This window comes from Diabrotica virgifera, chromosome 2 (genome assembly GCF_917563875.1).
Source record: "Diabrotica virgifera virgifera chromosome 2, PGI_DIABVI_V3a".
NCBI lineage: Eukaryota > Metazoa > Arthropoda > Insecta > Coleoptera > Chrysomelidae > Diabrotica > Diabrotica virgifera.
This window is the reverse complement of record NC_065444.1, coordinates 3,937,339-3,956,416: the sequence shown is the minus strand read 5'-3', so window position 1 is coordinate 3,956,416 and position 19,078 is coordinate 3,937,339. Positions and strand designations below refer to the sequence as shown.

At 32.5% G+C, this 19,078-nt stretch overlaps 1 protein-coding gene across 2 annotated transcripts in view; it reads left to right on the top strand.

Moving 5' to 3' along the window:
- Nucleotides 1-14,220, top strand: part of LOC114330119 (helicase POLQ-like) — a 55,546-nt gene extending 41,326 nt beyond the window's left edge. For both annotated transcript variants that reach the window (XM_050643329.1, XM_050643328.1), the window contains exons 11-17: nucleotides 661-790; nucleotides 2,735-2,892; nucleotides 5,102-5,200; nucleotides 5,253-5,351; nucleotides 10,261-10,449; nucleotides 10,829-10,963; nucleotides 13,900-14,220. In XM_050643329.1, coding sequence (XP_050499286.1) covers nucleotides 661-790; nucleotides 2,735-2,892; nucleotides 5,102-5,200; nucleotides 5,253-5,351; nucleotides 10,261-10,449; nucleotides 10,829-10,963; nucleotides 13,900-13,977 — 888 coding nt within the window. In that variant the 3' untranslated portion in view covers nucleotides 13,978-14,220. The remainder of the gene's footprint in view (nucleotides 1-660; nucleotides 791-2,734; nucleotides 2,893-5,101; nucleotides 5,201-5,252; nucleotides 5,352-10,260; nucleotides 10,450-10,828; nucleotides 10,964-13,899) is intronic.
- Nucleotides 14,221-19,078: the final 4,858 nt, after the last annotated feature.

Here is a 19,078-nt window from a genome sequence, read left to right as displayed (position 1 = left end):
CTTTGAATTATAGTCGTATAGATATGTAATGTCGTATAGATATGTGTACCGGAGAATGTTGCGCATACCATGGACCGCACATCGCACAAATAATTCAATACTAGCAGAACTTAACATAAAAACTAGACTCAGCACAACTATCAACCAAAATATACTGAGATATATTGGACATGGACATATAACTAGAAGAAGAGAAGGCATGGAACGAATGATAGTTGAAGGCAACGTAGAGGGTAGAAGATCCAGAGGAAGATCTCCATTACGATGGTCGGACCAAATAAGGGACATGACTGGTTACTCGTTCTCCGAAGCAAAACAACACGCACAGGAGAGAGAGGATTTAATAGAAATAGTCAAACGACTTACGTGACGCCACTACATCCTTACGAAGGAGAACAGATAGAGGAGGAGGAGATATGTAATAGGTAAATAATGGGTAAATACCTAAATTATTTCTTTTCCGATTATAGCGCCATCTTTCAACAACTGGAATAAATGTTATAAATTTGTATGTATCACGGACGTGCCTTTTTTTCTGTCACTTGTGTCGCACTGAAAAATGCCTCTGAGAAGAACCATATACACGCCATTAAAAAGTTTGACTAGAGCACTGATGTAATCTTCTTGGTATCATTTAATTTTAATTATGTAATCTTTTAGACGTCTATCCAAGATACTTCTCTTAGCGAAAATATTATAACAACACCAACAAAAAAACGAAAAAGAACTATTGTATTGACTGACAATACGAAACTAGTCGTTAGTGAATTAGGATGTGCCGCTATAAAAGGTGAGTTTGAAACAATTATAGATATTTTTAAGTTTTTATAGTTTAAAAACATTTCTACTTTTTTCTTTTCATTCTCATTCTCAAAAGTACCTAGGGATTATACTGTCCAGTTATGGAGACGTTGAAAAAGAAGTAAAAGATCAAATACAAAGAGCAAATAGATTAGCAGGATGCCCTAATAACTCTATTCGTTGTGTGCAAGTACTTGGAGGGGATACGAGGAACGATCGTGCGCGAATAGCGGAGAAATCTTGCAACTTTCTTAACGTACTTTTTAAAAAATAATTCAAATGGTTAATTGAAATTGTCAAATTTACGTATATTTCATACCTACTGTCATTAAAGAAAATGGGATTTCGCAAATGATGTGTTATAAATTGTAAAAATTATATGTTGCTCCACAATATTGATATGATATGCAATTGTTAAAGTGAATTTAATTAATGGTATTTTGCTTGTAGTACCATGTTTGCCTTTAAATAACATAACCTTAATCTTACTTTTTCTTCTTATTCTTTTTTGCGCTATGGCCTTGACAATTATCCGGTAACCAGGACTAATATAATTGGCCAATATAATTATTAAAAGTGCTACAAATGTTGCTGAGCTATGAAACCAGGTGTCGCTCTTCCGAACTTGCACGGTCCCAATATGGCGTAACCAACACATTAACTGTGAGATGAAATCAATAATCTATAAGGCCAGTATAAAACCAACAAGGGTCAGAAACAAGACCTGGCACAGCCAAATCACAGAGAATGCTGAAAACAGCAGAAGAGTATTCTACAACTAAAAGGTACTCTTGTTTTAAGTCGATAGGATACACCATTTTCTAGAAAAATCTATTTGAAATTTTTTCTTTTTTGAATTTCCAAACAAAATTTCAAAAAAACTATTTAGAAATCCGAAAACTGGTACGTTTATTTATATTTCAGAGATAAATCGATTTCGTTAATTGCGAATTTCTAGTACGGGTCATATGCGTCCGTTTTGGGTAGGCCAACGGTTATTTTATCGCACAACATTTTTGTCTTTAATTTTTAAACATTTTTGACTCTAGATTATTAAGTTATGAGGTATTCTAGTACTAAAAGTTACTCTTACTCTAATTTGATAAAATACACCGGTTTTCTTTTAAATTGTCAATTTTTTTTCAAATTCAAAAAACGAAAAATTTTCAAATCGATTTTTGTAGAAACCCTGTGTCCTACTGACTTAAAGCAAGAGTACCTTTTAGTACTAGAATACCTCACAATTTAATAACCCAGTGTCAAAAATGCTTAAGTTAAAGACAAAAAAGTTATGTGTTAAAATAACCGTTGCCCTACCCAAAACGGACACCTATGATCGGTACTAGAAATTGGCAATGGATGGAATCGATTTATCTCTGAAAGATAAATGTACGCACCGATTTTCGTTTTTCTAAATAGAAGCGTTCTGGAGCTATTTAAGAGAAACTAATTACAAGACGCCATATTCAAAGAGCTCTAGCTCCCTTAGGAAGCATTTTCGGACTAGGTGAATTGAGCTAAATTGTCTTAAAATTATCTGAAGAATCTCCTATCTTCGTTTGTCGGTAAAGTTTCTGGACACCCTGTATAAAGGAATAAGAAGGTCGTGTGATTTGACACGTTTGAACTTCTTTTTATGGGGTTATTGAAAGTCAAAGGTCTCTATACCAACAAATCTATTTGAAAACTCAGCCACTCACCCTATCCTATGTAATTTATAATTCAATAAAAAAAATTACAAGGTTCTGAAACTATTTTCTTGTGGCCTGTCTAATTTAAGCATTCTTTTTTTAGGGGATTGACCCAATTTACCAATAAACATAATACTTAACAAAATTACAATCCAAAGAAAAACAGTGTGTTCTATTCAATTCAAGTTCTTACTTAAATTTTGGGACACCCTATATTAAGTCGTTCATTTTCTTCGTTTTAGGTGGTTTGGAATTATCAAGAGCACATGTGTTATACGAAGATCTATATGAAGCCCAAGCTTGTCTTGTTCTTCAAGGTCATTTGCATCTTCTATATCTAGTCACTCCATACGAGACTGCAGACCAAATTAAACCAAACAAACAAGTTTATTATGAAGTGGTAGGTTCTTTTTTAACTATTCTTGATTTTTTTGAACTGATTATGCAGGAAAACATCCAACGAAATAGAAACATAGGAAGACGTAGAATGTCATGACTGCGCAACCTGAGAGGCTGGTACGGATGTACCGGGTGTCTCAATAAAAATGGCTCTCGGCCATATCTCAGGAACCGTTTATAGTACAGCTTTGAGAAAAAATATTTATAACAAAAGTTGCCTCGGGAAAAGCCTGGAAATTATTTTCATAATTGTAGGTCCACCGCTAGAGGGCGTAATTGAATATAAAAAATTAAAAAATCAAAATTTTACAAAATTTACCTAATGAAAGGGCACTGGAAATATAATCATCGTATTCTTCATAAAATTCTGCGCATATTTGATTTCACAAGTTTAATCTACCTTTGCAAATTAGAGGTGAGTGTGAGTGGGAACCTTCTTATGAAAAAATGGCTGTAAGTCCGGTTCTGCTAAATCGAATTTTGCATACTTGGTCTTGTTGAAAACAGCTCTTTTTTGTCAATGTAAGAGTCTTATTTTCGAAATAGCCTAATAAGTAATATGCCAACTAGTAGGCGTTATTTAATTATTTTCGGAAATCTAGTTTTCTTTGGAGAATATTAAATACAATTATGCATTTTTAATCCTGTGTTACAAAATTAGATCAAATTAGCAACGTAATACCGAAAACCGCATGTCGATACCTTTTTTCTATTTCGAGATATCTTAAGAAACGAGTAAATTTTAAACAACTGTAAATGTCACCGGTAAACGAAGTTAAGGAAAAGTAGTGTGCTATGGAAAAAACAAAGAAACATTTTCCAGATGTAAACGTATATAACTAATTAAAACAACAATAAGACAAACAACACTATAAAATATAACAAAGAAATAAAAGCAACTACTTGCTTAGTGACGGCCTAAATGTTCAAATAGTTGCTCATCAATTTCGATGCAAGCATTTACTCTTTCAAGAGTAAATTGAACAGCAGTCTCAATTTCTGCTTTCGCAAAGCTTTGAATGGCGTTTCGTATTCTCTAGATTCTAGATCATGTTTTCTCGCGTAGTGGGCCTAGCGGAAAAAACAAGGTCTTTAATTCGTCCCCATAAATAAAGGTCTAAAACAGTTAAATCTGTTGCTATTAAATCTACTCTTGAAAGAGTAAATGCTTGCATCGAAAATGATGGGCAACAATTTGAGCATTTAGGCAGTAACTAAGACTAAGTAAGTAGTTGTTTTTATTTCTTTGTTATATTTTATAGTGTTATATTTTGTCTTATTGTTGTTTTAATTAATTATATACGTTTACATCTGGAAAATGTTTCTTTGCTTTTTCCATAGCACACTACTTTTCCTTAACTTGGTTTACCGGTGACAGTAACAGTTATGTTTATAATTTACACATTTCTTAAGATATCTCGAGATAGAAAAAAAGGTATCGACATGCGGTTTTCGGTATTATGTTGCTAATTTGGTCTAATTTTGTAATACAGGATTAAAAATACATACTTGTATTTAATATTTTCCAAAGAAAACTATATTTCTGAAAATAATTAAATAACGCCTCCTAGCTTGCATATTACTTATTAGGCTATTTCGAAAATAAGACACGTTCATTGACAAAAAAGAGCTGTTTTCAACAAAACCAAGTAGGCAAAATTCGATTTAACAGAACCGGACTTACAGCCATTTTTTCATAAGAAGGTTCCCACTCACCCCCACCTCTTATTTGCATAGGTAGACTTAAACTTGTGAAATCAAATATGCGCAGAATTTTATGAAGAATACGATGATTGGATTTCCAGTGCCCTTTCATTAGGTAAATTTTGTAAAATTTTTATTTTTTAATTTTTGATATTCAATCACGCCCTCTGGCGGTGAACCTACAATTATGAAAATAATTTCCAGGCTTTTCCCGAGGTAACTTTTGTTATAAATATTTTTTTCTCAAAGCTTTACTATAAACGGTTCCTAAGATATGACCGAGAGCCATTCTCATTGGGACACCCGGTACATCAAATGAACTTTTCAGAACAGCCATCTCTAAAATCCGAATAGCTATGACGATTGCCGACCTCCGTCACGGAGATGGCACTTAAATAAGAAGACGCCAGGTGGTTTATTTGAACTGAGAAAAAATTTATTTAGTAGTTATTGTAACATAAATAGTAGATAAAAAAGAATATTCAACTGATAAAACTTTTTTTTAGTTTACCCGGTTAAAACCCAGTGAATTAAGAGTAGCAAAAACATTGGGCCTCAACGAATCTGTAGCTGTGAAAATGTTCTCATCTAATAACCCTATTAAGGTAAATATTCCACATTCTTACGTTGAGATTTACTAATTCCCAGTGTCCGCAGAGTGTACCCGAGCGAATAATCAACAGGTTTTACGTAACATTGATGTTGTATGATTTGTGGAACGAGATGCCGGTGTTTCAAGTATCAGAGAAGTACCAGGTAAGTTGCTTTATTTTTTATTTATATGTAATAACAAAAAAAAAAAGAATATGTGTGTACTTTATACGCACGTAAGAAGGTTTACTTCTATTGTATGATTTCAACGAAACCAATATACTTTAAACTGTTTATTTATATTTTATTTGAATATTAAGCTAATTTTAATACTTACTACTGTCCAAAAATTTTTATTAAAACAATACCAAAAATTAAAAAATAAAAGAATAAAACACACAAACACATTGAAAAATGCCACAAAGAAATGATTTCTGAACAATTGTTGGCAAACATTTTAACTAAATATGTATTGTCTGAAAATAAAATTTATATACTTAATAAATATACTTATAGTCATAAAATGTATAAAAAAATAAAAATTTGCATTGCAGATCGAACCCGTGTATATTAGGGTCATTAGGTTGTGAATCAAGCACGTTAAAACGCAGCCAATTAGACACACCAACTGAACGTTTCAAACTTTTTGACAGTTGGTCATATTTGCTTATTGTGTGAATTAATTAAATTAGTTTGATTTTTGTGGAATTAAAATATAAAAATACAAAAAAATATAGAGTAAGAAAACAATATATTAGATGAAGATCGGTAGAAATTTTGTTGGAAATCAAATTGTGTAAATCGAAGCATTACCTACTACATTTTACATTTTTCAAATAGGTATGTAATTTTTTATTACAATACTAAAACATTTACAATTAAGTAACTGTTGCTTTTAAAACTATTTAAAAAGTCACTACAATTATAAACTTAATTTTTGACAGGTCATTGTAATGCCCAATCAGAGCAAACGTATAACGTTTCATCTTCGCATAGCACCAACAATTTTTGATGAATTCGCGCACATATACATTTCCTCCCAAACGCGCCTAATGAAGTATAACTTAAAAAAATCCTTGTATAATGGACTAATATAAACAATAATAACAATAATATAAAAAAAGAATGTGTGTGTACTTTGTACGCACGTAAGAAGTTTTATTATATGATTTCAACGAAATTAATACATTTTAAACAGTTTATTTTTATTTTATTTAAATATTAAATTAATTTTACGGCTTACCACTTTCAAAAAAAAAAAGAATAGGAATGGTCCGGATTTGAACCCAAGACCTCCAGATCTGTAGCCGAATGCTCTACCAATAACGCCACGAGCTCTCTGTTTATATAGTTTCTCGGACATAATGACAATTCACGGTAACAAACAGATGAAGTGAAGTATAATAAATATAAAAATTTATGACGAAAAAATTTTTCCTGTAGTTGGCTGTAAAAGGTATATTTATTAAAATCCCTATACAGGGCTACATCACAACATAATTAGATTTCAATCGGTTGACTGATCATCATCAGTGTTTGCTTGAATCTAACTTGCTAACCACCAAAGTAACTACAAAGTGACTTGCTACCATAAAGTCATGATGTGAACAAGTCAAATTTGAGCTGAATGGTACCTAGAGCATTAAACATTGGATATTTTAAACATCCATGTTTAATTTCACATCTCATTTCTATGTTCCTATGACGGATTAATTGTAAAGGGTTTTTACCCAAATATTTTTTACTTTGGTGGTTAGCATGTTAGATTCAAGCAAACACTGATGATGATCGGTCAACCGATTGAAAACTAGTTATGTTGTGATGTAGCCCTGTATAGGGATTTTAACAAATATACCTTTTATAAAAGATTTTATGGTTTTTTGTTTTTTTTTAATATAAAAATGTTTTTAATACTTATCTTACTCCCGAGGAAGACAAATCCAAAAACACAAAAATTATAATAAATATATTTACTAAAAATACTATGTGTATGCTCCCCAAACAGGTCTGGGTGAGAATGAAAGAAGAGCTTTCTATGATCAATTAGGAGACGTACTGAGTGATATTCCAGCAGAGGAGAAAGTTATAATAGGAGGTGATTTCAATGCACATGTGGGCCAAACCAAGACAGGATATGAAACAATACATGGGGGATTAGGCTTTGGAACTAGAAATGAAGCTGGAGATGACATGCTAGAATTAGCAACAGCATTGGATATGGCGATTGTTAACACATTCTTTAAAAAGAGAGAAACTCAACTTATTACCTACAAAAGTGGACAACATCAATCCCAAATAGACTACTTCATGATAAGGAAAGAAGACATACGTGAATGCAAGGACTGCAAGGTAATAGTGAGTGAGACAGTAAGCCAACAACATAAGCTGCTTGTTCTGGACATCGAAGTAAAAAGCGAAACTAAACAAAAATATCGGAGAGGACCACAAAAAATCAAATGGTGGCTGCTGAAAGATGAGAAAGAAGGTCTATTCAGGAGAAGAATAGTAGAAAAAATATGTTGGAACATGAAAGGAAGCCCTAATACAATTTGGAGAAAAATGGCCAGTAGTATTAGAGAGACTGCTATTGAAATACTTGGGAAAACGTCAGGAAAAAAGTTTGAGGATAAAGAGACTTGGTGGTGGTCAAACGAAGTACAAGGAAAAATAAAAGAGAAGAGAAAATTATATAAAAAGTGGCAAGAAACCAGATCCGACACAGATCTTCAAAACTATATGGTGGCGAAAAAGGAAGCGAAAGTAGCAGTAGCAAAAGCCAAAGCAGAAGCGTATTCAAACCTATATGATCAACTTGATACCAGGGAAGGCGAAACGAAGATATATAAAATAGCAAAACAGAGAGCAAGGAAAGCAAAAGATTTTAATCAGATTAGATGTATCCGAGATGAAAATAATAAAATACTAGTTCACGAAAGGGAAGTCAAAAAGAGATGGAGAAAGTACTTTGACAGCTTATTAAATGAAGAATTTGACAGACAGCCTGTAGAGTCAACGGAGACAGTAGCAGCAATGGTCACCAAAATAACCAACGAGGAAGTGGCTCAAGCGCTTCAAAAAATAAAGAAAGGAAAAGCGGTAGGACCAGATGATATTCCTGGGGAAGTATGGAGAGCATTGGGAGAGACAGGAACAAGGTGGCTAGCAGGTCTATTTAATAGAATTATGGAAGTCGGACAAATGCCAGACGAATGGAGAAGCAGTATACTGGTACCTGTTTACAAAAACAAGGGAGATATACAACAATGTACAAACTACAGGGCTATAAAACTGCTTAGCCACACCATGAAAATATGGGAAAGAGTAATTGACAGACGGATACGTGAAGAGACCGAAATATCCGAGAATCAATTTGGCTTTATGCAGGGTAGATCAACAACAGATGCAATTTTCATTATAAGGCGGTTGATGGAAAAATACAGGAGTAAAGAAACAAACGCTCATATGGTATTCATTGATCTTGAGAAAGCATATGATAGAGTTCCTCGAGAGATTCTGTGGTGGGCACTCAATAAGAAAGGAGTCCCTGGTGAATATGTAAAGATTGTGAGGGATATGTATGAGGGAGTAACGACTAGTGTTAGGACAGGTGTGGGAGAGACTGATAAATTTCATGTGAAAGTAGGATTGCACCAAGGCTCTGTGCTTAGTCCGTATTTATTCTCATTAGTTTTGGACCAGATAACAGCGAAACTACAGGGTAACATTCCATGGTGCTTAATGTATGCTGATGATGTCGTGTTAGTAGGAAATAGTGAAAGAGACTTAGAACAAAAACTGGAACAGTGGAGACAAGCTCTGGAGGAAAAAGGTTTAAAACTTAGTAGGACAAAAACAGAGTATTTGGAATGTTCATTTAAAGATGGAGCTACTACAAATAAAATGGTATCTTTGGATGGTGAAATGATTGTGAAAAGCAATAGTTTTAAGTACCTAGGATCGGTATTACAGAGTAATGGAGAAATAGATGGAGATGCATGCAGTAGAATTAGGGCTGGATGGATGAAGTGGAAAGAAGCGAGTGGTGTGTTGTGTGACAGAAAAATTCCAATGAAGCTGAAGGGAAAATTCTATAAAACAGCCATAAGACCGGCTATGATGTACGGAACTGAATGTTGGGCAGTGAAAAAGAAAGAGGAACAACGAATGCATGTGGCGGAAATGAGAATGCTTAGATGGATGAGTGGAGTGACAAAGAAGGATAAAATTAGAAATGAGTATATTAGGGGAAGTCTAGGTGTGGCACCAATTGATGCCAAAATGAGAGAGCATAGGTTAAGATGGTTCGGTCATGTTCAACGTCGAGACGTTAATCACCCAATACGAAGAATAGCTGAAGTGCAGATTCCTGGAAGGAGTAGGAGAGGAAGACCAAAGAAGACCTGGGGGAGGCGATAAGGCAGGACATGTTGGTAAAGGGGATTAACATTGATATGACCCAAGACAGAATTGTGTGGAGAAATGCAATTAGGGAAGCCGACCCCGCATAGGGATAAGGCAAAGAGAATGATGATGATATTTACTAAAAATACTAATATATTCTTTTCACATCTTTGTATACATAACTTGAAAGATTTAGCAACTAACGCCATACTGTCTGTGTGCGCATGCGCGCAGAATAATAAAAATTCACTCCCAATCGCGCCTAAAGAAATTTAACTTCAACAATAACAATAATATAAACAATAACAAAGCTATTGACGAGACTGAATCATAACTACTCAAATATACCATAATAATACAATGATCCTCCTTCTATGTATGTACTGGTATATATACGTATTAATATCCGTGTCCTCCCAATGTCAGGTTATGTTTATATTTATTTACAGCGGCCACTGTCTACGGCCAATAAATCAGTTCAAATCAGGTTATAGGGCTTTTCATTCACAGTCATTTGTTTCGAGCTTCTGTCATACGTCGTATAATCCGTGTGTATTAATATTATACACAGACTATACAACATATGACAGAAGCTCGAAACAAATGATGAGCTCATTCGTCAGTAGGTAGTATTTTTTTCTCAGAGTAAGGTACAAAATCTGTATTTTTTTAGATCAATCGAGGAATCGTACAAAATCTGATGACAATCGCTGCCACATTTGCCTCAAATGTAGTCAATTTTTGCGAAGAACTAGAAGAATTCTGGGCATACGCTTTTCTTCTGAAAGGAATGAGCCAAAGATTGTCTCATTGCTGTGTTAAAGAACTGTTGCCGTTGATGGATCTGCCAGCTGTCAAACAGGTAAACTATATTATTTAATATTCTTATGTTCCTGAAGCCAAAATTGTAAAATGTCAAAAAGTTGCTAATACATACCTGTTTTTTCTACAAATCGGATATATATTTTCATTTACATTATTTTATTTATGAATATTTGCAAAGCTTGGATACAATTTGTTTACTTCACCATGTGCTTCCTCCAGATCAAGAAATATTTTTTTCAGTATTTAGGGTTTTGTTAAAAACTGCCTTTAATACCAGACCTTTATAATTTCACAAACGTCACATAAATTTTAATGTAAGGCTAGGAATTAAAATTTTTAGCAAGTTTTTAAATCTTTGTAACCACGCAAACTTGTTAAAACTTGTTATATTTTACTTATTAAGATATTTCTTTCAGAGTCGTGCCAAACAACTGTATAATGCGGGTTTCAAGACTTTACAGAGTATTGCAAAAGCAAACGTTAACGATTTGGTACAAAATATAGAGTTCATGTCCACTCGAGTGGCTAATCAACTTATAGCTGCATCTAAGGTAAGTTGTATCACTGACAAAACATTCAAGAATTGTAAGTAATAAAATCAATCTGTAGAAACTTGTTTTTGGGTTAATACATCTATTTAAGTGAAAAGTATTTTTACTTTTACAGTTGGGTAATAAATTACGTTAAAAGGGCAAATTTAATTTCCCAGTTGATCATTAGGAATAATGACTAAATTTATTTCCCCAGGTGTAGTGTTCTCCACACAAAAAACAGTTTCTTCTTATTTTGTTGCCATATTAGGTTCTTCTAACGTTGGCAATTACTTTCACGAGTTGTTTACGGTCTTCAGCCCATCAAAATAGTTCTTCGCTATTGCGTATTCATGTCCAATCGCGAATGTTCTAAACCATGACATCTCTGCCTTCTTCCAATTCCTCTACGGCCCTCGATTTTACCTTTTATAATAAGCTAAAGGATTATGTATACCGGTCTTCTCTAAGAATATGCCCTAGGTACGAAATTCTTCTTATTTTAATAGTTTTCACTAACTGACGAACGACCTTGGTTCTATGTAAGACAGCTTTGTTGATATGCATCGGAGTATTCCGAGCATTCTTCAAGCAACCACATGTCAAACGCCTCTACAGCGTATTTCAAACATGCGATGCAGTGTACAAGGATAGCTTATTGACAACGTTGCCGCCTTTACGACAGCGGCCGTGAAAGGTAGTATTAGGCAGATACTTGTAGAGGATTATCGCTATTAACTCCTGTGGAATACTAAAGGAGGACTTATTTATGATAATTCACAGAATGGCAAACCTGCTTGCAATATACAACCATACTGATTCTAACGTTTTAAGGCCATCGGTACATAATTCGCAAATATTTTACGGGTATCCCTACTTTTTCTGTCTTTACACGGCAAATTACGTGTAGTAAAATTCACACTGGTATGATATGTAAACATTACTAGAATGTCATTCTACTTGAAAATGTCATCATTAATTTAAAGAGATGACTTTTGAATGTTCTTGGATAACTGTTATTTTTATAATTGCAAATTATTAATTCAGTTAATAAATGTGATAATTTTTTCACTAACTATGTATTCAATGATTGTAATAATTTATATGTACAACAAAAACTAATACTCAATCGAGAAAAGAGGAAAAGTGTTTAAGTGATTTTTTAATAATATATTGTTACTATGGAACGCTTACAATTTTGAACATCTTTAACAACAAAATACTTGGATCACAGAATATATTATCCTGATGTATTCTCTGCTTGGATCTTCCACAAATAATACACAATAAATAACTTTTTATTAAGTTCACGTCTTAAATCAATTATTTATCAAATACACTATAATATATCAATATTATTTAATCAATAACTCAAAATATTCCCGATGCCATGTCAAATATTTAAAATTGTCACTGTCTGACTGACAGTATGCTGACAATATTCTATTCGACTTAGTGCGTTGTACGACAAAGATAGATTTGGAAATATTACCACGGACATTGTGTTCATTTTTTTTTCGAATCCTAAAAAACCAATAAATATTTTTGAAAAATTTAAACGCAGAATGAAAGACTATATTATTACCGAGGGCCGAAAATCCCTTAGAATAAATAAAAAGTTTCTTTTGAATGAGATATTTGAAAATAAAAATCACACTAAATTTTCTTTTAGTTTTTCACCCCTGTAATTTATTAAAATAAACATAAAAGTTTTCAGGGGTTTTCCGCCCTCGGTAAGAATGTAATCTTTCATTCTGTGTTTAAATTTTTCAAAAATACTTATTAGTTTTCTCAGGATTCGAAAAAAAATGAATCCCCATTTGGATAGCATTGCAGCCGAAAATACGTACCCATCCTCTTAAACAGAGTGTAGGCGATTGATTGTATCAGCCTTCAGAGTTCAGTTCCCAGGGCCATATAACAACACTAGCCAAAGATAGCATTTCATCATTCTTTGACGTAATTTTAGGTTGTAAGCTGTGATTAGAGAAGAATATGATTTCATTTTTAGAAACGTTATGCGAGCTGCTTCAAGTCTGCATTGGATTTGGATCTATTTGGTCTGTAATGTACCATCCCAGATATTTAAAATGAGTAACTCTGTCAATGTTTTGATGATCTATCTGTAGGGGAACATTGTCTCCATTTGAAGAAGCATTGAAGCATCTTCATGTCTATGTTGTGGGTTGCCGTTATCATTCCCACTACAATACAATATATACGCCGTCCTAAACCCTTTTTTCGTGCGTCATTAATTTTGACGTCATATAGAATTTTAAGAATGTCGCCAATCATTACATGACATTTTAGTTAAATCTGACACTGACACTTGTCAGAATATTTATATAAACATCAATATTTATACAAATATTTGCCAGAATATTAATATTTAAAATTGTTTAATGTAAAATAAAATAAATATAATATCAAACACAATCGTCTATATCGTAATATCGTCTATAAAAAATAATAATATTGTGAGCAAAATATGTATTGCCGAAATATATCCACTTTCAAACTTTAATTTTTTTCAAATAATAATCATAAGAAATTAATAGTTTAGTTTTAATGAGACAGCAAACATTAAAAGTTAATTCTCTCGAAACAAACAATTACGGACTTAACGGATTTTTGCAGTAAGCCCACGATATTATTTGTCCACCGATTGAATTTACGTAAAAATGAGAAGAATTCAATTTGATGTGAATTCTTAAAAAATAATAACGTATTCAAAATTTCAAAAGAGAATTTTGCCAAACGTTGAAAATTCGGATGGCCCGGAAGCATTGTCCGGGACACGACTTCGTAATTCGGGCCATGTCCCGGATTTTTCGGGCTAGTTGGTCACACTATACATGCATCTTGAGAACAATTAAATAACAGCATTGTTCTTTGTTTTTATTATAAAATAAGCGTTCCTTAATATTGTATTCATAAAATACTTTGATTATTTTTAGATGTTACTGCTCGAGAAGGTTGAAAACTTAAGGGAAGAAGCAGAAGATGTGTTGGATGGTGCAGATGTGACGAAATAAATGGGTGTCATACATGTTATAATTCTGGAAATAATTATATTTCAACTGAAGACCTAGAATCATATTTTATATATTCTGCATAGAATAATAATTATATGATTTAAACAAATAGTAAAAAGAACAAGAAAGTTACAAGTACTGATTTTTGTTTTTAAGATATCCAATTGTTTATTTTTATAAAAGATTTTTAAATAACTTTGTTTAACTTTTTTTTTATAATTTTTTAATAAAATTTAATTCACACACTGTTTTATTTTTATCTTACCTTTTAAATATTTTCTTTTATTTTATATTCTCTGTAATACTGAGATATATCTGCTACACTCAGCAGTATATCGATGCCTCAGAAGCCAATCGGTGTAAGTTAATAAGTGTTTAAAATGAGATACTAAGATGTTTCTGAAAGTAGTTGCAGAAATATAAGTAGTTATTAAAAACAACTAAGCCGTCTTTATTTACCATAATATGGGTAATATACAGGGTGTCCAGAAACTCTACCGACAAACGAAGACAGGAGATTCCTCAGGTAAATTTAAGATAATTTAACCCAATTCACTTAGTCCGAAAATGCTTCTTAAGGGAGCTAGAGCTCTTTGAAGATGGCGTCTTGTAATTAGTTTTTCTTAAATACCTCCAGAACGCTTCTATTAAAAAAAACAAAAATTGGTACGCGTATTTATCTTCAAGATATAAATCTAATCGATACATTGCAAATTTCTAGTACCGATCATAGGCGTCCGTTTTGGGTAGGGCAACGGTTATTTTATCGCATAACTTTTTTATCTTTAACTTTTATGCATTTCTGACACTGGATTATTAATATGTGAAGTATTCTAGTACTAAAAGATACTCTTGTTTTAAATCGGTAGGACACACCTTTTCTAGAAAAATCGATTTGAAAATTTTTCACTTTCTGAATTACAAAAAAAAAATTTCAAAAAAAAAACTGTTTAGAAAGACGAAAACTGGTACATTTATTTATATTCCAGAGATAAATCAATTTCATTAATTGCGAATTTCTAGTACTGGTCATAGGCGTCCGTTTTGGGTAGGTCAACAGTTATTTTGTAGCATAATGTTTTTGTCTTTAATTTTCGAGCATTTTTGACACTAGATTATTAAATTATGAGGTATTCGATTACCAAAAGTTACTCTTACTTTATGTTGGTAAAATACTTCGTTTTTTGTTGAAAAGTTCTTTCAATTTTTTTTCAAATTCCAAAAACGAAAAACTTTCAAATCGATTTTTCTAGAAAACGGTGCATCCTACCGACTTAAAGCAAGAGTACCTTCTAGTACTATAATACCTCACTATTTAATAATCCGGTGTCAAAAATGCATAAAAGTTAAGGACAAAAAAGTTATACGATAAAATACCCGTTGCTCTACCCAAAACGGACGCCTATGACCGGTACTAGAAATTTGCAATCGATGGAATCGATTCATCTCTGAAAAGTAAATATGCATACCAATTTTCGTTTTTCTAAATAGAAGCCTTCTGGAGGTATTTAAGAAAAACTAATTTCATGACGCCATCTTCAAAGAGCTCTAGCTCACTTCAGAAGCATTTTCGAACTAGGTGAATTGGGTTAAATTGTCTTAAAATTATCTGAGGAATCTCCTGTCTTCTTTTGTCGGTAGAGTTTCTGGACACCCTGTATTCATAAATACAAACAAGGAAATTATAATATTATATATACGCCAGTCAATGGGAGCAAGAATAGGATATTACCTCCGAATTCTATCCTACTGCATGGATTTTAATGAAATTTTGCGCCTAGCCTCTACTTATCTCCTAATTCAAAGTCTACCCTATGCCGATGTGTGCTTTTATCTTGGAGGTGGTTCCCACCCCTTCTTAGGATTGGAAAAATGTTTTGGTTAAAATTACCACGGAATTCGCTAGAGAACCTACGCTAGAGATTCCAAAAATAAATCGATTGAACCTAACTTACCTTAGTACAAGTGTGCACATAAAAAAAGTTATAGCCCTTTGAAGTTACAAAATTAAAATCGATTTTTTCCAATATATCAAAAACTAATAGAGATTTTTTATTGAAAATTCTCATGTGACATTCTTATGCCAGGAACATCTTACAAAAAAAAATTTTAATGAAATTTTTGCACCCCATAAAAATCGATTGTTCCCTTAAATCCTCCCAAACTTTTTTGTATGTTCCAATTCCAATTAAATTATCATCGTCGCACCGTTAGTTAAATACACTGTTTTTAAAACTTTTTTGCCTCTTAGTACTTTTTCGATAAGCCGGTTTTTATTGAGATGCGGCTTCATTTTTAATATCTTTACATAACAATTTTATGGGGGTTTTGTTCTTTAAACCCCCAAATGTTTGTGTACGTTCGCAATTAAACTATTATTGTGGTACCATTAGTTAAACACAGTGTTTTTAAAACATTTTTGTCTTTTAGTATTTTTTCGATAAGCAACAATTTATCGAGATGTGGCTTCTTTTTAATATATCTTAAAATATACCTAAAAATCTAAATTATAATTAATGCATTACCTAGTCTCCATAATCGTACTTAACCATATACAAATATGTGGTTACTTTGACAAATTAATATTCAAAATATTTCGATAAAAACTGACTTATCGAAAAAGTACTAAGAGTCAAAAAAGTTTTATAAACATTGTGTTTAACTAATAGCCAGGGAGGTAGTGTCAAATTTGACCGGATCATTTTAGCATGGCTGCTTTCTATTTATTTAGTTAGGTATTCCAAAGCTTATTAACAAATGATGTGTCAGCTGGCCCAAAACCGGGGATTTTAGACAAGAAAAGGTAAAATATGAAACTTGATGGAAAAACGCTACAACCTATGTCAAATATTTATCTACGTGACTTACAAGTCTTAATAGCCATGCTGGCTTCTCTCCTAGCTTTCACTCAGGCAATCTGGGTTCAAATCCTGGCGTTGAATTTTTTTTTGTTTTTAAAATTGACATTTTATTTTGAAAAATAATTATTTTTATAATACCACGTTTGTATTATTTATACGAGATAATATAAAAAAATCTGTATGTCCTTTATAGAATTATGCATAGAACTTATGAAATAGAACTATGCATTTGATCATAAATATTATGATTGACCTTAATAAGCAAAGTTGTTGTAAATGAACCCCTGAAGCTTCCTGAGTTAGTACGACCAATCTAAGTGAAAAGGGGGGTTGCCCTCCCCATCCCCTCCCGACATTTTTTTTATTTTTTGGACAAACTGTTTTTTCTTAATGTAATATGATGTAGAACCAAAAGATACATACAACCCTAATTTTTCACTTTTCTATCGCCAACCCCCATTTTTTAATAGTAATCTAAATATTTCCCTGTTCTCTATAATAGGTATATAAAAATGGATGTTTGTCTGTATGAGGAGCGAGTTCAATTAATACTAAATAGCTTTGTCATGAAATATATCCAGTAGTTACAGCCAATTCCTTCCAAATAGAAAATAGCTATCGAAAGTGTGCAAATCAATCAAAACACAATAAATCCAGTATTCCGCTGAATAACCCCCTTATTATAAAAATAATTATTTTTCAAAATAAAATGTCAATTTTAAAAACAAAAAAAAATTTCAACGCTAGGATTTGAACCCGGATTGCCTGAGTGAAAGCTCGGAGAGAAGTCAGCAAGGCTATTAAGACTTGTAAGTCACGACGATAAATATTTGACATAAGTTGTAGCGTTTTTCCATCAAGTTTCATATTTTACCTTTTCTTGTCTAAAATCCCCGGTTTTGGGCCAGCTGACACATCATTTGTTAATAAGCTTATTTGGAATACCTAACTAAATAAAAAGAAAGCAGCCATGCTAAAATGCTCCAGTCAAATTTGACAGAACCTCCCTGGCTATAACGGTAACACAAAAATAATTTTATTGGAACGTACACAAAGGGGGGTTTAAGGGAACAAACCCCCATAAATTTTTTATGGGGTGCACAAATTTCACCATAATGTTTTTGTACGATGTTCCTGCCATAAGAATGCCACATGGCCATTTTCAATAAAAAAATCTCTAATAGTTTTCGATATATTGGGAAAAATCGATTTTTATTTTATAATTTCAAAGGGCTGTAACTTTTTTATGTGCACATTTATAGTAAGGTAAGTTAGGTTCAATCAATCTATTTTGGGTCCCAGAATATGTGATTTAATTTATTACCTCTATTTTTGTTACACCCTGTATATGCATAAAACGAAAAGAAACAAGAGGTGTTTTATGCTACAGAAAAAAACAAAATTAAATTGAAAAGTCCAAAATATAGTAAACTATGGAGGAATGTAATTATGGAAGAAATCGTATAAGAATATTAACTGATAAAAACTAATTAAACTATCCAAAGAATTTAAAACATACAAGTTTAAATTACAAGAGTTAAATTATCATAATTATTAACTTTTAAATACATTTTGAAACCCATTACTAATAAGTAATTTCCCCGCCTATGAGTTTTGAAGTCTTGGTTGCCAACTTCGGACTAGTATTTATTTGTTCAAAACATAGATATATAATACTCTAGATTGCGCCCTGCGATCTTAAAATGGGTAACGGTTGCGACAGAGATAAATGAGCCTATTTGGTCGGTAGTCTCTTTTTAATTTAAGGGGAATATCGACGACGTGAATATCCCACTTTATCGAGTAATATGTGTTGACAGTTGGAGCGGGTGGTGACGGGAAATGGTCTTTGGTCTTCGGACGTGGGTAATCGTGGTTCGAATCCCATACCAACTTTACTTTTTTTATTTTTATTTAATCAATATTGCGTTTATTAGATATTTTTACATCTGAAAAATGGACCTAAGTAAATCTAGCAGATAATAAATGTATGTATAGTAAGTTAATATTGGAATACATAATTTGTGAACTGCATAGTAAAATAGAAGTCATTCGTTATTAATATAAATTCGTCCTTATTCGAATGATGTGAATGTTTGTTTTGCTTCTACTTTTTTAAAAAATTGTAACAATAGTTTCATACATAAAAATAATGTCTAATTACTTATAATTGAATCGGTCATTTCAAAAACAGCAAAGTCCACAATTTTCAGAAACTAACTTTTTGAGAGGAATAGACT